This window comes from Artemia sp. Qi Xiang Cuo, chromosome 13 (genome assembly GCF_049724085.1).
Source record: "Artemia sp. Qi Xiang Cuo chromosome 13, ASM4972408v1, whole genome shotgun sequence".
Taxonomy (NCBI): Eukaryota; Metazoa; Arthropoda; class Branchiopoda; order Anostraca; family Artemiidae; genus Artemia; species Artemia sp. Qi Xiang Cuo.
This window is the reverse complement of record NC_142806.1, coordinates 32,643,574-32,660,835: the sequence shown is the minus strand read 5'-3', so window position 1 is coordinate 32,660,835 and position 17,262 is coordinate 32,643,574. Positions and strand designations below refer to the sequence as shown.

The 17,262-nt window shown below is 34.5% G+C and overlaps 1 protein-coding gene across 2 annotated transcripts in view; it reads right to left on the bottom strand.

Moving 5' to 3' along the window:
- The window catches only part of LOC148945204 (double-stranded RNA-binding protein Staufen homolog 2-like), a 67,642-nt gene extending 54,315 nt beyond the window's left edge, over positions 1-13,327 (bottom strand). For both annotated transcript variants that reach the window (XM_089099309.1, XM_089099310.1), the window contains exons 1-2: positions 13,197-13,327; positions 4,068-4,285 (exon numbers count right to left, since the gene is read on the bottom strand). In XM_089099309.1, the coding sequence (XP_088955435.1) occupies positions 4,068-4,236 (169 nt within the window). In that variant the 5' untranslated portion in view covers positions 4,237-4,285; positions 13,197-13,327. The remainder of the gene's footprint in view (positions 1-4,067; positions 4,286-13,196) is intronic.
- Positions 13,328-17,262: the final 3,935 nt, after the last annotated feature.

The window sequence follows — 17,262 nt, the reverse complement described above, 5'->3', positions numbered from 1 at the left end:
TCATCTTATCAAAGTCTATAATTGTCATTTCCAAACTTCCTGTTGCTCATCCTATTCAAGGTGCACAACAGCATTCGAGATGACAGCAACAGGTTCTTATTCTTGATTAATTAAAAAAAACTTTTTCGACAAAATAAGTTTTTCAAAGAAAAGTAAAGAACTCCATTAAACAAAAATGAGCAAAAATAAAATCAAATAACCTACCAAGCGTGAAACTACCACAAATCAGCAACGATAAATAAATGAAACCCAAAATGAACGGAAATTACAATAAATAACCTAGTCAAACTCAAAACGAGCAGAAATTAAATTAAGTTGGGCTCAAAACCCCTATGCCTTCCCAAGGCCAGAACATAAGTTGCACTTTACTGAAAAAAATATAAATGATTTTACTTTTATAATTTTAATAAATCAAATAGTATTAATATTTTGATTACTAAATATCAGTATATGTATATTAAACTGACAATGCACATTCATTTGTATTTTTTTCAGTAAAGTGCAAATTATGTTCTGGCCTTGGGAAGGCATAGAGGTTTTGAGCCCAACTTATGTTAATTTCTGCTCGTTTTGAGTTTAACTTCGTTATTTATTGTAATTTCTGTTCGTTTTGGGTTTCATTTATTTATCGATGCTGATTTGTGGTAGTTTCGCATTTGGTAGATTATTTGATTTTATTTTTGCTCATTTTTGCTTAATGGAGTTCTTTACTTTTCTTTGAAAAACTTATTTTGTGGAAAAAGTGTTTTTTAATTAGTTTCTGTTTGTTTCATATTAACATAGTCTTTTCAGAGAAAAAGAAAATAATACTTTAAATCTTTTCGCTTTTTTAAAGATTTATTGTTTGGCCTGCTATTTGTATGCTGGAGAAAAATTTTCAGCAATTTTTAACAACATACACCCTCTTAAAAATCTGGACACAAATAGAAGTTTTTAATTTAGTTCCATACCTCGTCTAGTTGACCTGAAATGGAAAACTTGATACCAATCGCAAAAAAATCTGTTTACTTTCTTTGATAGCTTGGATATACTTACGCTATTTTGATTTGGTTAAATCTTAAGAGCAGAAGCAGCCCTAAAAGCTTGAACATAAAACCCTCAGTCGTTCTTGGGATACTGCTGAGATGCCTTATTGGGAATTAGCATTAACAAAGTGCATTTTGATTTGATCTTATGGCAACATTTGCCCTCCAATCACTTTCGACTATTAAAAAGGGCACTAGTCCTTTGAATTTCCAATCGAATGAGCCTTTTTTGAAGCGTCTAAGACAACGCCTTATTTAAAAACATTATATGCCCCCAGGGCATAAAATAAAACCCTTGCTCCGAGGGTTTTGGGGGAGTGTCCTCCTCAAAAAGATATTTTCTATCTGGAAATCAACTACGCTGAAAAAAAATGGCTATCTCAAAATTTTTGATTGGATGTATTTGGGGGGAATTATGGGCGTGGGGGGCTAGTTGCCCTCCAATCACTTTCGACTATTACAAAGGGCACTAGCCACTCCAATTTCCAATCGAATGAGCCCTTTTCGAAGTTTCTACGACAACTCCTTCGATACGAAGTGCCCGGGTATGGAGAAAAAAAACACATTGTGCCCACATCGTTCTTTACTTAGGCACGCTAGCGCGCTGCCTATGATAGCTTAGTATGTCTGAACCACAAAAGTATGTCAAAAGTGGAGGATTTCACAACCTCAATCATGCACAAGTAATTATGAACCTGTTAATGTATGGATGTAAAATGATGTCGAAATCTAGCTTGATAGAGCTGCTGCCGCAATCCTAGAAAAAAGGAATGTGAGCCAAATTCTACTTTTAGGTATTAAATGTGAATTTGATGCCGCATTCTTTTAGTCCCATAGCCAAAATAACTGCTTAGAGTAATATCACAATTAGTTTTCAAAAGTAATAATTTTTCAGATCCTGAAGAGGGTTGGCAAATTTCAAACTAAAAGAGTTATTTACTTAAAAGGATATGTATAGTTACTAGAACTGGGAATTCGTCTACATTTGCAGTTGGAGGGGGCATGAGCCCAATTTTTTCTAAAATTAAATAAAAAAAAACAAGTTTTTTTTAACTGAAAGTAAGGAACGACGTTAAAACTTAAAACATAACAAACTAAAGAGTCCGCTTAGTACAAACAAAATTAGATATGATGATACAAGCGGAACAACTTTAAGTTCATCAGATGGGAGTTTCTTTATTTTTTTCTCCTTTTTCTGAATAGTGTTTGTTCATCTTCTTGTGTTATTTTCTTACGTATCCCAATAGTTTAAAACCTAGTTTTTTGGGGGGAAGCAAAATATTTGGGCTTTTATCAGTATACAATAAATATGTATATTTCTTCAACCACTGTCATAGTTAAAAGTGTGCCTGTTGTTATATTTTCATTTCATTTTAGTCATACCCTGCCAATGCCGTTTGAAAAACCCTTTTTTAAAGCATTGCAGTAAATTCTTCAATGATGATGGATGATCTTTGACAGCACATATAAGAAAGAAGAAGAGATAGTAAAAAAAGTAATTAGGGCAAGGGTAGTTTTACTTGGTGCGTCAGTGATTTTTTACCTGTTGCTCACCTGCAACCTACCAACTTACCCTTTCATGAAATCACTTAAAAATAGGGAATAATCCAGTCCCAGATTTAAACTAAACTAAATTTGAACGACCTAATGAACCTGAAGTGCTGCAATATCCTTTGGTCAGCTATGCTGACAAAATTTTCACAGGGGTAACACTATAGTTTTATTTCTCTATCAGCAATTAAATGATGTAGCTATCAATCAGTGGCATCAATTAGGGGGGGGCAATTTTCCCCCCTCCCCGATTTCGAAAATAGGTTTTTTTTTTCAATTTTTCATTGAAAAATGATTTTTTGGTGCTTGGACTGCAAAAGCTGAAAAACAAAAATTCCCCCCCCCCCTAATTTCCATGAATTTGCACCACTAGTATCAGCCCCTCAAAACTTTTCAAAAAGCATGTCTCAAGCTCAACAATTTCTTCAAGATGAGTGAAGATGTATTCCTTAAATATGATTTCAAAATATGCTAAAATTCCACTTGTATGTGTTTCCTGATATCCAGTCCATTTTGTTACTCTTTTAAATGTGTCATGCATCTACCACTGTGTTACTTTGCCCTAAAACATGAAAATTGCCATTTTCTTCCAATTTCTTTCATGGTAAGAAAAATTTGTCTCTGAAACGGAATCTTTCCAAAATAATTCCTACTATTATTTTGACAATACTTTTTTGTAGTAGGTTTTCATAGTATGTCAAATCCTCCTTTAGGTATTTGTACAACAGACAAATGAAATCTAAAAAAATAGCAAATATGTCAATACAAACTAAGTATTAAAAAATAGAAAATTTGCAATGAAAGGATTGCAAAACGAAATTTTGAGATGCTTTTTTTGACAAAACCCAAGACATTTTTCTGGATTACATTATTGCACATAGTTTAAGATACCAGCTCTGGAGAAAGCACAAAGTTAAATGTTGACAAGACATATAGAAGATGTGCTTGCAATAACCAAAATACTTTCACATACAAAGGAAAAGGGCATCTCATATATATTGAAAATGAGTTTGAAATTGAAACGCCTCAGCCCCTTGAGTTCAGACCAGAAAATATGTTTTATGTGCTTCACACCAAATTGAAGTAAAATATAGTTGGATTGGTAGAGTGATAATCACCCTAGCAGCCAAGGTTCAACCATTCGAAGACTGTTCCCAGATTGCTATGCCTGGAATTAACAATATAATGCAGCATAGAAACAAATCATCTTTAATGCAAATAACAGACAGACATTTTTTTTCAGAGATACTTAGCAACTTCACACTGTAACCTGCATTCAAATTCAATCCCATAAAAAAAAGAGAAAAATCATCCTTTCTAAAGCCCTGATAAGCCCTATTTTTGTCCTCATGTAGATTTATGAAAATCGGAAGTATGTCCTTTGGTTTTAAGCATGGCGATATATAAATCTAAATAAGCAACAAATCTGTCTAAACTGATATCTTTTTTAAGCAAAGAAAAGAACAAGAACTCGTGAAGAAGAAAAAATACCTGGTATTGTCATACTGCTGTTTGACTGGGTGTTAGTGAGGTAGCTCGCCCTTCCTCTGGGAACCCTTCCGGTTCCAGGATAATTGTGGCTTGGACAATATAGACTTGAAGAGCTTTGATTTTGCATATATCCTTGATTAAAGCTATATTGCATTGGAGCAAAAGGCATTGTATTAATGTTAGCTTAAAGAAGATTGTCTTAAAGATGAACAGAAAACCTGAAAAAAAAGGCTTAGATAGGTGAAGTTGCACAAAACATTTTCTGACACTGAAAATAATTAAAAATGGATTGTTGTAAGTCCACAAAGGGTCTATTAACATTAAACTTAACAAAAACTAGAATCCACAATTGTCTGAGAAGATTGTACATCATAGAAGAAATACTTCATAAACAACAGTCTTATATCTGGTAAGATAAAGGTGAAACACTGATTTGGTCTAGAGTGTTGGCAAATGACTTTGTAAATTTTACCTTTTTTGTAGCATATTTTAGTTTTGTGAGGACAAATAAGGAACGAGTTTAAGCACAATGCCATTTTGTGAGTTTTTTTTCTTCTAAAACATATCTGATTATCATTTTTTTTAAATTAGAAAATAGAAACAAAGAGACTGGGGATTTTTTCACAGAGAAGATTTGAGAGTACAAAAGCAAATTTTAAAGAAAAATCTGAAATCAGACTCCTATTGCAAACTGGCTAACAGTATAAAAGCAAAATAAGGCAATGTTGGCTTTAGTGTGAAGGTCTTGCTGTTGTAACTTTGGCCATTTAGATAAATCTCTTATTCACCCTTAGGTCTGATTTGTTTGTACTAAACTTGGGCATAACTAGTTCTTTATTCTTTTTTCATGTCTTCTGTTTGATTAGCTCTGCACTTTTGCAGTGATTGATAATGGCAATATTAATTTTCCTTTGTGGAGGTGAGATGTCACTGTTCTTCAAGAGGGGTTGCTCATTCCTCTGCACTAAAACTGGAGGTAATAGATGCACTTTTCAGAAGGCTTAGGAAATTGTTACTCTGTAGTTTAAGAACTACTTGATTTTAGCTTATTGGTGGAAATAGATACTCTGGTTGGATTCTAAACTTTGCCAAAAAGTTTTCTATTGGCAATTCTGTAGAAGCATCACTGTATGACATGCAAATCTGAAGAAACTGGTAAGCAGAAAAAAAAAATTGATAGTACTACTCACAATCATTTATGATTGAAACAAGCTAATAAACATTTTCATAGAGTAAATGAATAAAAAGACAGATAATAAGTATGGACTAGAATTTATTCTTTAGGGTATAGCAAGTTTGTTCATTTTGTTGGTTTGCATTATGTTTTATGCATGTTTTTCATCAAAAGTTAGTTCATGACTATATATGGCTCCACTAGGGGGGGGGGGGAGTGGGGTGGGACACATTTGTAAGGGTAGCAAATTAGTAGCCTATATTTGGAATCAGTGTTAAAACGTATATCAAGTTGTCTGCTCATCTTCTAGCTAGCAAATTTATTGAGAAAATTGAAAGTTTACCAAGGTTTTCCACTAATTCTTACAATCAATGTAAATAAAATTGACAATCAAACTTAGACATTAAACTTAGTGGCATCATTTGTAGGGGAGAAGGGGATAGGCTAGAGCTGTAGCCCCTCTGATTTTAGGAGGGATGATAAATCAGTAGTTGACATTTATTTAAATTTCATTTTAACTGTGAAATTTTCCTTACATAAAAAGTGTTCTTAAAATATTTTCAAATCATTCTTTAAAAAAAGGTTATCAAAGATGGACAAAATTAAAGTGATTCAAGCAAAAACTAGGGAGACTTCAAGAAAATCCCTGAGAGTTAAGTCATTGTTAGAAAAATGTTATTCCTTAAGCTAGAAAGAATGTAGATATTACACAAGTCCAGAACACCAAACTGACTTCATTTCAATTATTGGAAGTGAGATAAGGTGCAAAATCATCAAACACACTGCAGAAGCAAAATTTTTTATTGTTGTGGTTAACAAAACTAGAAGCATATCAAAAAGGAATAGCTTGCAGGTTCAGATTAGATACTTTAATGATGGGAAAGTAAAAGAAAGAACTCTGGGCAGCTTTTACTATGAGAAACCTGATGCAGAAAGTCCTTTTTGAAAACAGGGCATGTCAAAGACATTCCACCCTCAAGTTGCAGTCAAACCAGTGCCTTATATGGTTTCATGAACACTCTAGGATGCTGGCTTGAGATTATCCTTTGCAGTTTTGGCATGGGTGTGAAAATTCAATCTGTCATCAATAATGACTCCAAGGTCTCTTTCTTATTGCACTTACAACTTGAGAATAATGGCATCTTTCGTCTCTCCTCTTCAAAAACTAAACTATTTTATTACAAATAGCAATCTACACTACCAACTGTGTGCTAAGGCTAAGAAAGCTGCTGGGATAACGGTTTTTAGCTAGAGAAACTAAAAACTAACAAGATATAACCATATTTTTGGCTGCCTTGCCAATTACAAAAACATACAGTGAAAAAGGATTGACAACTTAGGCATAAAGACTTGCAACCAAACTTCAAACATTTGAATTTATATTCTGTAAAGCAAAAAAAAAAATAATTTGCCAAAAACTATTGTTCTAGGCAGCTACAGACAGTAAATCTAGTTGGTTTGTTTTTTTCTAGAGCTACTGGTCTTGTTACAGCTACACATGATAAAATTATAGATATACAAATCAAAAAAGCTTTTGATGAAATGTTCCAGAAGGCAAAATAATTTTTAATGAGTGCAGCCTTGCTGGAGACCATTTGCAGGAATTCTTCACCTAAATGATCAAAGGATGTAAACCAAGAAGCTTCCTGGTTATGAGATTATGTAACCATGTCAACTTCAGCTGAAACCAATCTTGCTGGAACAAAAGAATCAACTAAATATACTTTGTAATAGGATTATTTTCTTGTGATAGAGAGACTATGCTCCAAGTTTGAAAGGCCAGGGCCCACAGCACCTCCAATGGGCATCCCTACTGGCAACTTTAGCAGGCCCACAGAGACTACTTAGCTCCCTGCACCCCTTTTTGTTCAGAGTAAAATGGCACCATTGTTGAAACTGTTGGGTACAGAAAATTTGGTAGCTGACATTTTTATAAATGTTAAAAGTTTCTGAAATTGGATATAAAACTAATCAGAAGTCACAGAATTATAGGAAAGCATTAATAGACAGGAAATAGGCATTCATATCTTGACTTAAGTTACACTCAGTAAACATTCCTGGAAGATGAATTTACTAAACTCAACTGCTACTGAAGATAGAAAAAAGCCTCTCATCTAGAAAATATTTTAAGGTAGTTTGAAAATGCCCTTTCAACAAGTACTGAGCTTTGGAAAGGCAAAAGATACTTCATGGCTTTATCATTGATGGTTTATTCTTTATATTCTTTCCTTGTTCATGCCAAGAACTTAGAAATATTTGCATTCTTAAGCTCCAAATATGCAGAAGAATTTGTTGAAATTTCGATTAACGCCTCTTTATCTGACATTGACAAGTTGGTTGCTTGCTCAAAAAAGGTCTGATGAAAGGGATTAAAATCTTGTTCTTTTTGCTATTTTGCTCCAGAAAGAATTTCTAAATGTACTGTGAAGTGGTTTTAAGTGTGATATGATATCACATTTTGTATCCTCTGATAGTTTGAAATTGTTCTCCATCAGGAAACTATGAAGTGGGCAAAAAACTTCAGACTGGATGTTAATAATAAGAAAGGTGCTGATTCTATCACTACTGATATTTTTGGCTTACCCCCCCCCCCCTCAGGGTTCTATGTATCCTTGGGGGTACTACAGGTTGGGAACTTTTGCACAAGACTGATGGGATGGAAAAATGCATTATTAGGGCTATATATGGGACCATCAGGGGGGGGGGGCACATTTGCAAGTGAGTTGATTAGCATATTTAGAAAGAACATGAAAAACAGAATAAACTAGTGTTTTCACTTTGTCCCTAGCCTAAGTCAGTTATGGAATCTTTTATATATTTACCAGCAAAATTTTAGACAAAGGGCCTGTCTCTATCTTGGAAAGTAGTTGAGTAAGGTGAAAAAGAGCCTCAGGAATGAATGCAGAGCAAGTATCTACATCTACCCTTCAAAGGTTACTGACCAATATTATGACATTTAATAATGTTTTGTTATAAAAGTGAAACCCTTAGAAATAAATATAATGATCAAAACAGCTGGTGTAAGCCTAGGACCCTAGCTAAACATAAAGAAACATGTTAAGAAAACAATTCTTACTTCATAATATGCAGAACAATCAGAGTTAACACATTATGCACAGGGAGGACCTTTATTTTCACTTCTTTCCTTGCATTTCCAGTTTTTCTATCACATTTCTAAACATTTGGGTATAGTAGCAATTTATTGAAAAGCAATTATAAGAAACTGCCAAAATGCTATATAACATTACCCAAGTAGTGAGGTGTATTGACATGTTTTTGTGAAAAATAATAAGATGGCTCTGATAGTGTTTTCACTTTGTCCCTAGCCTAAGTCAGTTATGGAATCTTTTATATATTTACCAGCAAAATTTTAGAGAAAGGCCTGTCTCTATCTTGGAAAGTAGTTGAGTAAGGTGAAAAAGAGCCTCAGGAATGAATGCAGAGCAAGTATCTACATCTAACTTTCAAAGGTTACTGACCAATATTATGACATTTAATAATGTTTTGTTATAAAAGTGAAGAAACCCTTAGAAATAAATATAATGATCAAAAGAGCTGGTGTAAGCCTAGGACCCTAGCTAAACATAAAGAAAAATGTTAAGAAAACAATTCTTACTTCATAATATGCAGAACAATCAGAGTTAACACATTATGCAAAGGGAGGACCTTTGCTTTCACTTCTTTCCTTGTATTTCCAGTTTTTCTATCACATTTCTTAACAGTAGGGTATATTAGCACAGTCTTGAAAAGCAATTATAAAAACATTCAAAAATGCGATCTAACCTTACCCAAGTAGTGAGGTGTATTGACATGTTTTTGTGAAAAATAATAAGATGGCTCTGATGGTGTTTAATTAGATATATCAGTGATGATAGTGATGAAGTATTGGCCCAGAGGCTAAATTTTTAATAATACAAAATCACTGTTTTTTGGTGCTCTATTTATATAAAGTTATACCAAAGTGTTCAAAAAAGTCTTATCTGTCATAAGAAATTAACTGGAAAACTAAATATTTATCCATTGCCCAGATATAGGGTACTTCATTTGCCATAGAGTCCTGCCATCTATTAACTAGACTTCCTTAAGTTATTCAAACTGGATAGGTAGCACTGTGGGCAGCTCTTTTTCTTCAGCATATGACTCATAGTGTCATCATAATCATCATTGTTTACACAAACAATTAGCAACAAAAAATATCAACAATTAGCCTATACTTAATAGCCTACCAAATTGAGTAAATAAACCAATTTGAGTAAATAAATGAAGTATTTTTTCTTTTTTTGTTGTTGGTTATAGTTGATTTTAGAAGAGATATTCTTCCAGGTAGTAGCATAGCTTTAATAGGCCTAGCATATAGCCTGAACCTGTTTGGTTCATTCCCTGATTAAGTTGATATATAATGTCCAACAAAGCTAAAAGAAAACATATTAGCCCAATTAAAGGCAATGACAAATGTCCTGCTTGCTCTACTGAACTGGATGAAGGGTCCTCTGCTATTGAGTGTGATATTTGTGAGAAGTGGATCTGTGGTGAATGTCTGGACCTGTCCTCTGGAGAATATAAACTACTAACTAAGATGATGCAATCCCCTACATGTTCCTGGTTATATCCAGCCTGCAAAGTTAACCCTCCCCCTCTAGTGAGCAAGCTATGATAAATAAGCTAGCATCTGCTAGGGATAATTCCTTGAAATCTTTCAGGGAAGATCTGAAGCAGGAGTTTGCCACCACTAGTTAGTTGACACAAACTCTTTCCCAACTGAGAACTGACATAAAGAGGGACAGTTCTGGCCAAGTTAGCAGTATTGCAAACAGGGTATCACATATTAAAAATTCATTACAATCAGTTTGCTCTACTTCAACAGCTCATGACCCAGGGGTATCTACAGTGCCCTCTAAGTTGTCTCAACTTCTGTCAGCCCAATTATCATATTGGGCCAATATGATTATTCTCATATGATGACAAATTTTTCCAGCTATGATCTTGTCCTTATGGGGGACTTTAATCTTCCTGAAATCCAATGGATTGATGGATCTGGTTATTGTGACAGAGATTCTCCTTTTTTGTTGGCCCTCTCTCATAATTCCCTCTGTCAAACAATTTCAAAACCAACTCATTTCACAGAAGGTCAAGTCTCCAACATTCTTGATCTGGTTATACTCAGTAACCCTGACCTTCTTATTAAGAATGTTATAACCACACCTGTTGGTAACAGTAACCATGTTGTAATTGTTTCAGAGTCATGTCTACCTACCATTCAGCCTTCCTCTAAGCAACAAAAGTATGTTAACTACAAAATAATCTCTGAAACACTTGCCAAAGTCAAATGGAAAAAGCTTATTACTGATGATATTGAGGAGAGTTGGTCAAATGTAAAAACAGAAGTTCTAAATGTTGAAGTCATGCACCAGAATTTTTCAGGTAAAACAGGCAAAGAGTTTACCTTTTTTGACTACTAAAATTAGTAAGCTAATCAATAGAAAACACAGAGCATGGAACCATGATAGAAAAAATAAGACCACAGAAAATTATCTAGTCTTCAAATCCTTAAATAATCAAACAACAAACCAGATAAAGGTGTTGAAGAGAAGGTATCCTACACAAATGTCATACAGTTTTGTGTCAACCTCTTTCCCTGCTGTTCAAATTATCATTCAATCTTTCTAGACTACCTCAGGATTGTAAAACTGCCCATATCATTCCTATTTTTTAAAAAGGTAGAAAGGACCTTGCTGAAAATTATTGACCCATCAGCAGTTGTTAAGGTTCTTGAAAGAATAATTAATTCTGCAGTTGTTAAACACCTTGAAGCAAATTATGTTTTACACAGTTCACAACATGGCTTTCGTTCTGGAAGATCTGTTGACACCAATCTCCTTGAATCATATGATCACATCACCAAGTTGCTTGATATTGGGGTTCCTGCTGACATGATTCTGCTTGACTTTTCTAAAGGTTTTGACAAAGTGTGTAACAATTGACTTGCAATTCAATTGCACACAGTTAAGCTTGAAGAGAAATCCCTGCTCTGGATCCTTGATTTTCTTTACTTGCAAAACCAATGTGTTCAGTTGTTTGATGACTCTGGAGATTGTATTCTTTCTTCCTCAACATGTGTTCTGATTGGAGTTCCTCAGGGAAGTGTCTTGGGTCCTACATTATTTAATATTTTCATTAATGATGCTCCTTCCATTATCAGTAGTAATTCAACTCTTTATGCAGATGACCTGAACCTTCTTGGACCAGCTTTGTCCTGTGAAGATCATGCCCTGCTACAAAATAATTTTCATCTGCTGGGTCACTGGGCAGAGGCCTGGCTTCTTGAATTCAATGTTGCCAAGTGCCATATCATTCACTTTGGCAAACAGAATCCATGCGGCTCTTATTTTTCTTAGGCCACCCACTCTCCTCTGTTAATAATGAGCAAGATCTTGGTGTCACTATTGACAACAAATTAAAATTCAGCACACATGCTAAGAGATCTGCTGCTGGGGCTAGTTTAACCTTGGGCTTGATTAAGCACACCATCTCCACTTGTTCCTCTAAAATCATCAGTCTTCTTTATAAGGGACTTGTGCATCCTAAGCTTGAAGTTGGAATGTCACTTGCCTCTCCATATTTTAAAAAAGATATAAAAGTTCTTGAAGATGTCCAGAGACGTGCCACTAAAGTGATATGTGGCATGCAAGAGCTTTCCTATCCTGTAAGACTATCAAAGTAGAATATCTCTACACTTGTTTACAGGAGAAATAGACGTGATGCCATTTTAGCCTACAAGTTATTGAGGGCTAACATTCTCCCAGCATTATTCTCTTCTGTTAGTACCAATTCAAGAATTAGAGGTCATCACCTAAAATTTGGCAAGCAGTCTGCAATATCTAGAGTCCCTACTCAAATTCTTCTCAACATGATTGTCAACAATTGGAACAAATTATCTAATGAAACTGTTTCTAATAAATCCTTCTAATAGAAATGATTATTATATTTGTAATCAGCATAAAAAAATGCATCAAATGGTGTATTCACTTTATTCCTAACTCAATAATATGATTTGGTATATATTTACCCACAACTGTGCTAAGTCCCAATTTATAAGTTTTTAAAGATATGCAAATAGGCTATGTTTCCTAAATTTAGAAAAAAACAAAAAAACATTGATATGGCTTAAAATTCTATTCAAATAACATTAATTGCATTGTCAGAACTAAAGCCAGAGAAAAAGAAACTGATAACTGAAAATTAAGGTAGAATGTTGTTTTGTCAAAATTTCAATAGGCTAGGTAGCCTATAGACCTATCATGTAGGCAAATTTCAGGACCCTCCAGAGGGAGAACAAGTGGAGGTAGGTATTTCAAAATACCTTCCTGGGACATACTTTAGCCTGTAGACCCATCCCTGAAAGTTTCATTTTGCTAACCTAACCCCTTTCCAAGATAGCCAAAAGTAGAATTTTACCCAATTTCCTAAGCCCTAGAAATAAGAAAAGGTGTCATTCCTGAAGGTTTTATCCATCTAATTCAGTTAGGTTAAGTTCTACAAAATCATATTATTGAGTTAGGACTAAAGTGAATACACCATTTGATACCTTTTTTTATGCTGATTACTAATATAATAAGCATTTCTATCAGAAATGAATTTCAGCCCCCCCCCTCCCTATATAGGCTATACCTAACCTAACCCTAAATTGGCATATATAGGGGGGGGGGCTGAAATTCATTTCCGATATAAATGCTTATTATATTCTTAATCAGCATAAAAAAAGGCATCGAATGGTGTATTCAATTTAGTCCTAACTCAATAATATGATTACGAAGAACTTTACCCTCAGTTACTTTCCAAGATAGCAAGAAGCCCCTTAGCTAGAACTTTAGCCTACTCTGTAAAATTCTAGATGAATTGCTTTTGTCTGGGCTATCACTCTAATTAAGTTGACCAAATACAAAATTTTGACGTACTGTTAGGCTAGAGAAAGAGATCCTTTTCTTCAGAGCGCGTGGCAAACTTCAATTCATAGGCCTTTTTTGTTCTATGATCACATTCAAGGAATCAAAGATATTTATAAATATAATGAAGAATAGAATTATGCGGAGATTTATCTATCAATGCCAAGTCTAAACACCATCTATGAATACAAATTGAAAGCTGCTACAGCCATCGAGCCGTTATTCCGTCTTCCCACCAAAAATTGTATTCCCAGCAAAACAATAAAGTATTTTCATCTTACGGGTTCCAAGCGTGGTGGACACTGGTTCCTCAAAATTATAACGCGCCAGAAGAGTATGGTGGAACACAGGCTCTGAGAAGACATTCCAAATTACAACAAAGAGATAAAAAACTCAATGAAGGACAACACAAATGAGACTGTGGCCAGTAGAGAGAAAAGATAAAAAACTAAAATAAAGCGGATATTTTGCCTGTATGAAAATGAGGCATCTTCAGCACAGAAGAAACAAAGATAAAAACTAAAATATAGCAGAAACCAATAAAACCACCACCAATATTAATAAAATATAATTGTCGCAACCGATCTACATTTTTTCCTATATAGAAATTATTCCATATATGAGGGTGGCTGCCTCCTCCTCAGCCCTTTGCTTTTTACCCTAAAGCTTAATATTTGTTTTGAAATAAGTCTTTTTAGTTTTTAATGTCACTCTTCACTTTCATTTGGAAAAACTTGATTATTTTATATTTAATTTCTGCTCGGTTTTAATACCCAGAGTTGCCTTAAATGCAAGGAGGGGTACCATCCCTGAATCTATGTTACTAAGACTGGGACATAATCCAAATATTGGTACTAAAAGAATAGGCCTGCCCTTAGGTAATGATAATGGTCCAGCATCAGAGTATTAACAAAGAAATTGTAAATCACATCAAACAGACCACATTGACAAAGAGACAGAGTATATCCTTCCCAAAAAGAATGTTATAAAGAGATAATCAAATTTATGATAGAGGAAAATAGTTCATAGTTTAGATAACTTAGTTAATCTAGAATTTTAGCAAAACATTTCTCTTCTTGGCATAAAATAGCTAAATCAATAAAAAAAGAATTCTAAATTTGAATTAAGATAATCCTCCAGGTATCTTGACTGTTTCATCAATTACCAAAACATTCTTCAGATGTGAGCTCAGGCCCACAGATTCACAACCAGTCTTCAGACTTTTGAATTTATGTTCACACTCCATCTAGCTGAATTTTTTTTTGCCACAATATCACTGAGCAGCTGCAGATGGTAGACCTAGTTTTCTCTAGAGCTACTGGTCTTACTGCAGCTACGCGAGATAAAATTATTGACATGTAAACTGAAAAAAGCTTTTGATGTTATGTTTCATAAAGCAAAAGAATTTTTTTGACCTCACTGAAGAGCTTTTGTAGAATTTTCAGAATTCTGGTTCCTCATGAAAAAGACCAAAGCTTGCACAGTAAGTGGCTTGCAGCTTACCTGATATTGTAACCATGTCAAAAAAAAATGAGGCATCTTCAGCACAGAAGAAACCAAGATAAAAACTAAAATCAAATAAAACCACCACCAATATTAATAAAATACAATTGTAGCAGCTGATCTACATATTTTCCTATGTAGAAATTATTCCATATATTAGGGTGGCTGCCTCCTGCTCAGCCCTTCGCTTTTTACCCTAAAGCTTAATATTTCTTTTGAAATACGTCTTTATAGTTTTTAATATCACTCTTACCTTTCATTGGGAAAAACTTGATTCTTTTATATTTAATTTCTGCCCGGTTTTAATACCCAGGGTTGCCCTAAATGCAAGGAGGGCTACCCCTCTAACATGATTCTTTAAATTAAAAAGTTGCTTATATTGATGGCTGTCAGGGTAAGTACCCTCCACCGTGTTTTCGGAAATTGTCAAATGGTGCTCTAAATCCCTTTGCTGTTTCGTTGGCTTGATCAAGAAAATTTTTACATTTTTTTGCACATAAATCTCTGGCATTGGCTCTTCACGTGCTTTTTAGTCTACGTCATAGCAATTGGCCCTACCTGAGTGCAGGGGCGGGTCCAAGAGGTGTTTTAAGGGCACTTGCCCCTCTTCCTTCAGAAGATTGAAAGTTGTACTAACAACAGGGTCGAAGGGGTTAATAATACTTATAGGGAGCACAGTTTTATTTGTGCCCCCCAAACATTAATTATTTATCTCCCCTGCCTGAGTGCATCCATGCCTGCAGCCATAACTACAAACAAGGACGAACCTGGGATGGGAGTGAGGATAAATTTCATTGACGTCTGCCACTCAGGGTTGCCACTCCAAGCGATTTATCTCTATTTCTAGTGGTTTTTTATGTTGCCTAGTAATTATTTTCTGGCTATTGATTTATAGTGATTTTTGTTCTAAAATAGTGATTTTTTCCTAAATTTAGGCATTTTTCACGATATAGCGCGTAGATTCATGATTAAATCGAATAAATCATACAAGAAGCTAATAGATAAAAAAAATCACAAAAAAGTGATTCACTACAGTTCCTAATATGGTCCAGCTTAGCATTTATACAAATTTACTGCTTTTGAAACTTCCGAATTCCCACCATATAATCAGATATAGACCCCAAAGCGTTACCATCAAGATAATAAGTGAACCTAGTTACTCGCAAAATTGCAAAAATGTTCTATACTACCTGTTTCACAACATTTGCTCAGGTCGATTTTTTGTCATCCTATTTATGTTTTTTTTTCTCTGTAATCTATCAGCTCTAAATATAGATTTTTTTTTGTGTTAAAACCTTTGAAAGTGGAGAGAATGGTGGATATGAATGCACCCTCTACAGCTGATATAGAACAGAAATGGAGGCATTATAAAATAAGAAGGTAGTTATACACTAACTGCAATTTTCTAAATAAAAACTAAATCATTGAAAAGAAAATAGGAATTAGTGCTTTTTATAAAAATAGGATTTGAAACATTTCTAGATAGATTAAATCGATTGTAGTTTCATGATTGAAGTTGGATGGGAGTAATGGGCGGGGAGTATCAACTCTGCGAATTGTCTTATGGTTTTAATCTTTACTTTTAATTTCTACTCGAAACTACAATAATTATCAGAATTCTCTTCTTTGTAATTGAAACGCATAATAAGCGCAGAATTGATTCAGTCCTATTCTCTGAGTTTTGAATTTATTGTTAACATATCAAACAGTTTGTGGAAACGAACTCTTAGAATGGAGCTACAAGGCTCAATAGTAACTGAAACTCTAGAAACGGAAATTTGATATCAATCGATACATCATATATTGCCTGATTTTTGAAAGAGGGACGAAACACCCACTAAAAGTCAAAGAATTTTAATTAAAATCAAACCATTAGATTCGGTATATCAGAGAACCTTACTGTAGAGTTTTCAAGCCCCTATCTACAAAAGTGTTGAATTTTTGTAGAGAAGAAAAATTTGTCAACTCTACTTGTCAGAAGAAAAATTACGGATGCGTGTTAATTTGTTGCTGTTTTTTATTCAGGGGTGATCGTGTCGAACCAACGGTCCTAGAACAATGGGAGAGGGCTCATTTGAACGGAAAATATAATTTTTTGTGTCCCTTTTATTTGACCAAAAAGATCGGACAGCTACTAGCCCCCCTCCCCCCCCCCCCCCACGTCCCTTTTTCCTCAAAAATTGTTTGATCAAAAGTTTGAGATATCCATTTTGCTCAGGACAGTTGAAAGGTTCCAAAACTATACCTTTAGATTTATGCAGCCCCTGAGGATAGGTCTGGGGATGAAAGTATGTTAAGGATAATAAGAAAAATATACGATCTATGAATACCAGTTTCATAGCCACAAAGACAAATAACGGGTGACAGAATGCATTGGACTTGTATGACTTGGGGTATATATTCGCACATTAAGGGGGTGGGGGTAAGGTTAAGCTTCTTTACCCCCACACCTCCCTAATGTGCAAATATATAGCCAAAATTATATTATTGTATGGACTAATGTATTATATTTTCGTCATATTTTGGCATATTTCATTAGGATTAACATAACTTTACTTCTTGTGTGCTCCACATA